This window comes from Megalops cyprinoides, chromosome 4 (genome assembly GCF_013368585.1).
Source record: "Megalops cyprinoides isolate fMegCyp1 chromosome 4, fMegCyp1.pri, whole genome shotgun sequence".
NCBI lineage: Eukaryota > Metazoa > Chordata > Actinopteri > Elopiformes > Megalopidae > Megalops > Megalops cyprinoides.
Genome location: NC_050586.1, coordinates 26,543,230 through 26,553,121, shown reverse-complemented (window position 1 = coordinate 26,553,121; position 9,892 = coordinate 26,543,230). Strand labels below are relative to the sequence as shown.

Sequence of the window (9,892 nt, the reverse complement as noted above, 5' to 3'; positions counted from 1 at the left end):
GTGCTTCACCCATCTCTGGGGTCCTTCACACACCAGGGTCAGCCGAACCTGGCGGTCCCTCATACGGCTCACACACCGGGCACGCAAAGCGCATACTCAGCCGTAGTGACGGCACTCCGTCACAGTGTTTCTTTCTCTTTTTTACAAAACATATGTTGCTGGTCCACTAGTTTTACACTTCTGGTGAGATAAGAGGGATAATCATCCCACAATACAATATATTTGCACACACTGAAATATAATTTTACATATATCACAGTAGCATTTTCAGTCATGGCAGTAATCTCATTGGCAATGGGTGTTTCACTGCAGGGGCCACACTTGAAGCAAAGAAGAGCCACAAAAGGCTCTACCACCACAGTTTTTCCACTCCTGGTCTATATTCCAAAAGTGCTGGATCCCATCCTCATCCTTGAACCCACCATGACGCGGTAATCCATAACTGAGAACAGCTGAGACACTGGCCATCTTTTATCACAGTCTGAAGACCCACCTCTTTAGACTACACCTCAATCGTCTTACCTCAGTGTGATCATTTGTTTCCCTTATGTGCAGTTATATACGTAGAAGTATATTTCATTGTTTCATGTAATTGGACATGTGGAGGTTTAGTTGTATTTGTGTAGCATGAGTCCTTAAGTTGTACATATTGCTTTGCACTTGCACGTCAATCTAGGCACACATTTGTGATCTCAGCACTATATTTAACACTGATGCTTGTTCATGTGTGGCTAGTGGTGTACTGTTTATGCATTTTTTCATGCCACTGTGTTAGATGCAATGTGTGTGTCGGTGTGGATAAGAACATCTGCCAAATGACAAAAATATAATGTAATATAATGTAATTCACCATCAGTTGGCCACCTTATCCCAGTTTCCTAGGAGACATATCAAGAAAGCAAGATATCTCCAAATTGCCCTCTCTGGCAGAGGATGCATAGATGTATCATAAAGAGTTTTCAGTAGGGTCTATGATGTAAGCCACTCCTAACTTGTCTCCTTCCTAACATTTTATACCAAAAAAAACATATTTGCTCTGAAGAGGGAAGGAATTCCAGTTAAATGACATGTGGAACTGATGATGTTCATTGCAACAAGGATGTTACATACCCTTCACTGTATTTGGTACTTCTCTTTTTCATAGACCTCTTCCTCATTTCCTCCATACATTTTGTGGAATAGACAAAAGGACTTCTAAAGTAACGTAATGTCCCCCTGGCCTATAGCATGCTCCTCCTGAGGGGGGTGTGGTTTTAGGTCTTAAAGGTAAATGGGGTGGGGCTGAAGCACCTTCACACAGTTACATTAGTCAGCAGGGGGCAGAGTTTCCTCATCTGCCTGGAAGCAGCACACAGTGAGGCACATCCACCTCCCACTCACACTGCAGTGATTTCTGAGCCAAAGGGCCAGAAGACAGCTCCTCTCAGTGTATCTGTGTATATGTGTATGTATGTATACATAAACACACGTACACTGAAGAGAGGCCCCTGTCCAAAACTGACATTGGGTAGACTATAAGCCTCAAAATATCCTCTTAACTGTACGTTCTATCCAATGTCAAGGAAACACCCATTCATTATATTGTGAGAGAGAGCATGAGAAAGAAAGAGAGACAAAGAGAGGGGCAGAAAGAAAAAGACAGACAGAAAAGAGAGTGAGTCAGAGCACCATGACTGCACTGTATGAAACAAATCAATTATGCATCCTGCATAGGAAACAGGAAGTCAGGAATATCCCCTCTCTTCTGGGAGACCTGACGCGGGTTGAGCTGCTCAGTTAACCCTTTGTGTGCTCTATGACGAGCCTGTGGCCCCCCTCTGAGCAAAGCTTCCGAGTTATTACCAGCCAGAGGACTGAGAATTTAGCTGTATGTAACAGACCATTCCTCTGTCCCCAGGATACCTCTACGCTGAACAACCAACCAAACCAAAAGTCTGTTCTTATAGCATATTTTTATGAACCAAGATATACCTTGGTGAATCAATCCTATTTAGGATTTTCAGAGTGACATTGTGCAAATTGTGGGACATGGGAATCCCCCAGCACAGCTGAACTTTTTGGCCTCACGGATCGATGCTCACTGCTCATCGCTGTAGCTCGCCTGACCGAACACTTACCATGACACATCAAAGTTCCATCCATCAGCCGTAATGACTGCCTGGAGCAGCCGGATGCTTGTTTTGATAGAGATCATCATGCACACGTACATCAACTGCAAACTCATGTCAGGCCATTGACACAAACTGCAAATCAATCAATGTAGGGAAACATATAAATTACTTTGGTATGAACATGTAAGTTAATTCTTTTACTACGATTAATCTCATGTCAAAATACAAATACATAAACAGTGTGACATAAATGTGAGAGGGAGAGGCACTTTTAGACTTTGTATTTCCATCATTCTACACAAATGCGTTAGATACCAGCACAGTGTTACATTATTAATTCAAAACCACTTGTTCTAGCCCTGAAAAAAGCTGGACATAAATCTTTTAAATAAACACAGAGCATATAAAACATACAGTACTTTTATCCTTACCAATTATTACGTTCTCACACATTGTACAGTATTGTACAATGTATTCATGATATTCATAAAGAAGATTGGGGGTCCCAACACATAAGAAATGTATATTTTTCTTATTTTTTGATGTAATGGTGGATACAGATGGGTTTTCGCTGGGACAAATGATCTTGCACAAGCATACCACAGTAATGCCATAGTAAGGGATCAGACACATGACTTATATTTATAATACCAATAATGATAGTAATTATCCTACTGTCCTTGTACTTGCATCACACTTAGCTACATCTCTCTACAATCTTGCCCCTGAATTAAGTTACACAAATATATACATGTTTTTATGATATTAATAGGTTGTGATATTAAGATGCAGAAGCTGAGAGAGGACCTGGCATTTCAATGCATACACCTCTGCAGGGATCTCAGCCTCGCAATATCCCTTGGAGGTAACTGCAGTCAGTCGCATCTAAATTTTACATGTTTATTTTACCTGGCAGATGGCCCTATTCTGAGACTCTTACGTAATCTACTAACTAAATCATTATCTATTTATACAGCTGGGCTTGCATCGAAGTCAGTCGGGTCATAGACACAGCGGCACCTTGCATGCTAATACACTGCCCCCCAGTGCCAAGCCTGGGTCCCTCATCACTTCAAAGCAGAACGCGTCATGCTGTGACCTTGGGTTGGGAAACACCTGGGTGTGAGCGAGAAAAAGAGACTGTGTGTGTGTACGTGTGTGTGTGTGTGTGTGTGAGTGCATGTGTGTGTCTATGTGTGTGTTTGTGACAGTGTGTGTATGTGTGTGAGAGAAGGACATCATATGTGTGTCACAGAGCTCAATTAGGGGTCTGAGGTCAGTGTTTGTGTGTGTTGGGGGGGGGATCGTACACTCAGTTAGGGGTAAGAGGTCAGTGTGACAGGATAAAAATAGAGGGCTGTCCCACGTTGTAGTTTTATCAGCTCCAGCTGAGGGTTCAGAAGGGACACATCATGCCCCTGCTCACAGCTGCCCCTGTCTTCGTCGTCCTCCTCCTCCTCTTCCTCATGTGTGTGAGCAGCAGCGAGCAGCAGAGTGGGGTGAAGACCATCAGAGTAGGGGTTCCAGATCCACTCAGGCTCCCAAAGCTTCCTTGGACACCTGGAAGTGACAAAGCCCTCATAGTCGAGGAGGATGGAGCCTATACTCATAAAAGACACCCCCTGCTGGCCGGACAGGGGAGCAGCAATGTGAGCAGACCCGAGCATGGAGAGACTACACAGACCAGAACCTGCAGGATTACAGGTGAGGTTTTAGGTAGAGCCTCGGAACCAAACGGAATTGAGACCCGGCGTGGGACTCTGAGTCCTGCTTAAACACCTTTACTGCAACCTATGGAAGCAGTTCTGTAAAGCCAGTGTGACCCTCACTGACTCTTTGTAGTAATGATGTTTTTACATTACAGGGCATAAACTACAGCAATGCAGTCTCAGCTGATGAACAGTGCCCCCCATGCTTATGTATTATTACCATGATAGTTGAATGCAGTGGTGCAAACAAATGAAAATTAAAAAATCTTCTCACATATATTTAATATGCATTTCATATGTGATATATTGGTTAAATAATTACATTTGAGAGTATACTCACATTCATATTGGCCTTCTGTAACTGATTTAAATATGCCTTTTTCCAACAGTTTTTCCACAACATTTTCATTGTTAAATATAGATAAATAGAGATGGCTGCCTGTTTTACGCCCCTGTTTTAATGCAATTTATAAAAATTTAAAATGAAAATTGTTGTCATCGAAAAACGACTTTTTATTTCTTTATTTAATTCTAAGGGATTCTTCAAGGAAACCGCTACAACGGAAAGCTAAGCAAAGCCCCAGCGCAGCTCATTTTTGATATGGACTCTTGCAGAGGCAAACACAGACGGATAAGAAACGCAACGCTGATGCTTGTCTTCCACCGAAATTTTAACACAAGCTGCAACTTTTTACTGAGGACTGGTTCCAGCAGGCCACCTCACGGAAGAACACACCCGCATTTTAAACAAACGTTAAATGTGAGAAAAGGACAGAAAGCATCACCCTGCAGAGTGAAATACAACATCAGAAAAACAGCGAAGTGGTGCCTGGCGCATCCACGGGGAGCTTGCATCCTTGGACTCGAGCTTCCCCGTGAGATCGCCGGGGATGAAGTTTGGGGTGAGGCGGTGATCGACGGATCGCCCGCGACGGCAGAAAGCCGCACCCGGCGGCAGGCGGTCTCAGAGATCTGCGACGAGACCGAGCCTCACTGCTGCCGACGGACCATGCGCGTGTCCTTCCAGGACATCGGATGGTCGGAATGGATAATGGCCCCGAAGGAGTACGATGCGTATTACTGCGGGGGCAGCTGCCCGCCCAAACACAGAGCCGCCAGCGCGCACACCAAAGTCAAGATGAAGATGCAGCAGATCTCCCGCGGCGCCACCCCCCAAACGTGCTGCGTGCCGGCAGCGTACCGGCCGTTGACCGTCATGACGTTCAACAGTAAGGGCCAACTAACGCTGTCTGTGCTGGAGAACATGATTGTGTCTGAGTGTAAATGCACATGACAGTCTCACCAGAAACCACCTCAAGAACCCTGAAAGCAAAGAGTTCAGTGGAGTTGGTTTGAACCGATCAAAGAAATGAACTTAAGAAGGAATAACACACTCTGTTTTGAAAGAAATTAGTTGATGCATGACTTTATATAGTAGATTAAATGGTACCATTGATGTATCATTAATCTGCTCAGTCATAATGAAAAATTTTGAAAGTTTTGTACTACCCCCAAATAAAGCAGTAAATTCTGGAAAATGAGACAAAGGAGCTGTGTGACATTGAGTGAGTTTACAGAACATTTTGACATAATTTGCTTTAGGACTGAAACCTTTCCCTGATGCATCCATCACTTCAGATGTTAAATGGGAGCTCTCAAAGTAAATGAGCAATTTATTACAGATTGTTTGGTGCAGTTGAGATTGCTGCACCAAATTGGTTCAAAGGGCAGATATTCACAAAACTATGTTGAACAAAAATCTCAAACTGATCCTCAGAGAAGCACCTTTAACATAAACATCTAAGCACATTTGGCTCACGCAGACTCTGTAGCACACTAACTGTGCTGATGTCAAGTAAAGATCAGAATTCCACAGACAGCTCAATCAAACCTAATTAACTGAGATCTCAGTGGGGATGGAAACTAGGAGCAGATTCCAGGACAGGGGTGGGAAGGTCTGTGGTAAACCATGTATTTTCTCATGAATATTCATTCAAAAGAGACAACGGCCTGTGTAGTGCTGTCAGCAAAATACAATAGATGGCCTTTGATGCACCAGAGGCGAAGACATAGTCTTTTGTCAATGAATATCCATGTGTGGAGAACTGAAGTGCTTGATACTGGAGAGTACAGAATTAAAGAGAGAAAAAAAACTTGCATTACATTCTGCTTGCAGCTTCCCCTCTGGTCAAACCTGTATAATTTTTTTGGCAGAATCTGCTTGCCCTCATCCTTGACCCAAACATTATAATGCATCTGAATATCAAACACCGAAAAATGAAAGAGAAAAGAAAGCTCACATTTGCTCAACCATTGTAATAGTTTCATAACACGACCGCTTCTTAAATCTGAATGTTCACAGTCCAAAGTACGTTTATAACCCGATTTTTCCCCACAAGGGACCCTGGATTGAATTTCGGTTTACTTAGACTGCGATCCACTTTTAACCCCTTGGGTCCTATTGACCCACTGGTGGGTCAGCTCCTTATCAGGGTGAAAATATTTGGAGCTAGGCTTAAAATATTCAGGGCTATAGCCCCGAATGATTGGACCTAACGACGCTACTGGTCCTCACCATGCTGTGTGTGATCATGTGTACATTATGACTATTATGATAAAATTCACTTCCAAGTGCTATAAGGCCTTGCACTGAGACATTTTTTCATAAATCCACTCAAAATCACTAAATGTGTCTGGCACACAATATGTTTAAGCCAGCAGTGTACTGCAGTGGTAAGAGATATTGAACTTTGATTTTACGAAGATTTTTCAAAGATCCATGACTCAATAACTTTTTATTCCAGATAATTTCCTCTTTTTTCAATGGGCGTGACTAATTTTTTACTTTTTGAGGTCTCGTCTTAGGCTGGTAGTCTTTCTTAAAGTTGAACAAGAGGGCTCATTATGTAGCCCTGGGTCTGCTGAAAACAATGATATGCAGTATTAGTGTATGAGTTGGACAGATGGGGTTGTACAGGCACACAAGTAAAAGTTGCAAAAATGGGGCAAAATACCCCTGGAACCCAAAAGGATAAATAATATGCCTGGGGGATTCCGCCTGCTGTGAGGTGGCGAATGTATGTTTGGAGCACATACGATCATACACAAACATACACACAGAGCTGTGCCTTCAGAGATGGGAGGAGGACACCCTGATACTTCAGGTCTCACAGTAACAGGTGGTGTGTGGGTGGGGGTTTGTTGATCACTTGGCATTATTTGCCAGTAAAATGCCTATGGGAATCTGCCAAAAAAAATTATGAAAAGTGAACTGTGCACCCTAATCGTGAGGCCGTACTACAGGCTCCAAAAAACAAGGGGACAAAGGTAAACTCAGACAGAAGTGTGGCGTGCCGTGATGCGATGTCCAGTTCAGACCAGCAGCTGAGCACACATTTGTTGTTGTGAAACTTTCCCAAAACAAACGCGGCTTTCTGAGAGGTTGTTGTGCGGCGGACGGGCTTCTGAGAGAGGCCACCTGTGCGGGAGACAAGGGGAACAAACAGAGACAGGGCTGAGTGACCAACACAAGGCACCAACACAAGAGGAAATCTGTTTCAAAAACACTGCAACATTGCAACACATCTTTCCAGAAAAAAAATCACATTCCCAGAACTCCAGAAAAAATGGTATGGCCCCTGGAAGAGGAGAGACTGTGTGACACTGGTGAAGCAGCAGACTGCAGCCTGCCTCAGGCTCAGGCAGAACCAGGCCCATGTAATCCGGCACAGCTTTTCATTCCAACAGATCCCTCCGCTAATTACGATCGATCCAGCTGCCGGCTGGACACTGATCTGCTTTTTACATCAATTAACAAACACTTTCAACAAACCATATCTGTGTCTGTAACAAATTATTTTTAATGATCATATTCTGTATAATTACGGTAATTAATTATAAATCATTTCCATTCGTCTGGGTCCGTTGAACAAATTAGTAATACAAAAAGATGGAGTTTGATTAAAAGTAAGTTGCTGTCCAATGAACCTTCAAAGTAATCAAACAAGTAATTAAGCTTAACTGAGATCACAGCAATGAATATGTTTGGGGGGAGGGGGTGGGAGCAGATATTCACAGAAATATGTTGACTTCATATTAGCGCAAACACCATTCTGGGCAAAACACTGCTCTCACAAAGAATTTATAGAAGATTACATGCATGCAGGTCAAATAAAGATTAGGTAAAAATTAAGAGTAGTTAAGAGCTCAGTCAGACCCGAGTGGCAGAGAGCTCAGCTATTCCAGCTGAGCTGAACCCAGCTCGTGGGGTGTGGCCCCAGGGAGTACTCCCGGGTGACCATGTTGTGCATTAGCCCAACTGTCTGCTCATCCATTGTCAGTACTGCTTTTTCCTGCGGGGGGCAGCGGTGATCTGGGTCATCTGAGAGTGGTCAGTCTGATGCACCAATCTGTACATAAGTATGTGGGCCAAAAAGCTCAACACAAGCAAGTACACACACACACACACACACACACACACACACGTGCACACATATACACAGAAACATGCACATATGCACACACACTGCACACACAGGCTATTTCAGTTTTTTTTTTGCTTAACTGTAATATTCATGTATATACAGATATTCTTTGCTGAAAATATAAATATTTGAATAAATCAAATAAATGATAATAAATAATATATGAAAATTTCCATCATATACTTTGACAGAAGCCATAGTTGTTGTGGTAAATTATTTTATAAATTAATATCTTTTTTATCACTGTGGGGTATATTCCACAGTGATGACTATGTCTTCATCGTTTGTATTATAGTGCAAATATTGCACAAAACACACAAAAAATAAGATTCCATTGGACAGCGATAGGTTCATCTTCCCTGAATTATCACTCATACTTGCAGAAACATTGTGCAACAGCACAAATAAACACGGAAAGATGCAAGACTTGAGGCTGAATACAATCAAAACTTTGACCCCTTCACCCCAACCTGATACTGTAAATGCTAATGGGTTTGTTCTTATTGATCACACGAAGGTCAAAGTTTTGATTGAATTCAGCCGCTGGTCATTTAAAGGAACAGAACATGCTGTAGCTTTACTTCTTAAATGATGTTGGCACATTCAAGAAAGAAAAAAAAAAAGCATATTAGTTTTGTTTTAAGTATTTTCAGTGCGCAGATAAAGACAATAAACAAGCTGTTTGATGATGATGGTGTGTATTCATCAGCTCCAAGTTAATTCCACCTGAAACAGTGAATCTGCTTCTCTTCTTCCTAAAATAGGTTCTGTTAGATACAGCACAGTTTCACACACCGCCTTTATGTGCTCATAAATCTCAGTCCCGTACTCTGTGCATTGCAGCCTGTGGTCCCTGCGACAGCACCGTCCTCAGTCTGGCTCTGTATGACAGGTGAGGGATCAATCACGTTACCTGCGATATATCAGGACCTCAGGGGAACAGTAACACCACAGAGAAAAGAGGGTTAGTGTCCTCCGATGGAAAAATGACGAATGGCTGTCCATGCTACACTGTGCTGCTGATTTCAGAGATTTATTTGATGTGATTGGAGGGGAAAAATAGTGAAAAATAGCTGTGTCATGAAGAAAAATGCGACAGCTTTGATACATGACGTGCGGTATGATGTAATCTTTTGGCTTTCAGTGCAAGGTGAAAAAAACATTCAGATTTATGAAGTCTGCTCACCATTGTGAACAAAAGGAGGGAACATACTCTCCTAGCAATTTATTATGTTTGTTTCTTCCTGTGTTTATGACCTTAGATATATCACGCTAGACATAAACACAAATAACTCCACCAGTTCTGTTTGATCACAGCAGAGCTCCAGAAAGTCAACCACTTCAAACTCACATTACTGCAGCCATATATTAAAAAGATTAATGGATTGACACGCTAATTGTGGGCCTGGCTCAGAGCGTTTGATGTTCCTCCAGCATGTCATACCAGCACTCATCAGTAGATGGAGCCAAAATGTTTTTTGTGGTGTGACTGCAGTAGTCTTGAAGGGAATAAAGCCAGGTTCCTTCAAAGGGAGGTGTAACCTGTGAGAATCTCGGAAATATGTGTGATGTGACGTGTCTCTTGAGT

At 42.6% G+C, this 9,892-nt stretch overlaps 1 protein-coding gene across 1 annotated transcript; it reads left to right on the top strand.

Annotated features, from left to right (window-relative positions):
• The first annotated feature begins 3,502 nt into the window (after nucleotides 1–3,502).
• On the top strand, nucleotides 3,503–5,566 carry LOC118777129 (growth/differentiation factor 9-like). The gene is made up of 2 exons (XM_036527868.1): nucleotides 3,503–3,815; nucleotides 4,357–5,566. Exons 1-2 carry the CDS (start codon nucleotides 3,524–3,526, stop codon nucleotides 5,112–5,114), a joined length of 1,050 nt encoding a protein of 349 aa, XP_036383761.1. The 5' UTR covers nucleotides 3,503–3,523; the 3' UTR covers nucleotides 5,115–5,566.
• Nucleotides 5,567–9,892: the final 4,326 nt, after the last annotated feature.

What these genes read in the sequence shown, in the direction of transcription:
- LOC118777129 (XM_036527868.1), top strand. Translation starts at nt 3,524, where the DNA reads ATGCCCCTGCTCACAGCTGCCCCTGTCTTCGTCGTCCTCCTCCTCCTC. An exon ending in CAGAACCTGCAGGATTACAG is followed by an intron (nt 3,816 to 4,356) that starts GTGAGGTTTTAG and finishes TTTAATTCTAAG; the next exon opens with GGATTCTTCAAGGAAACCGC.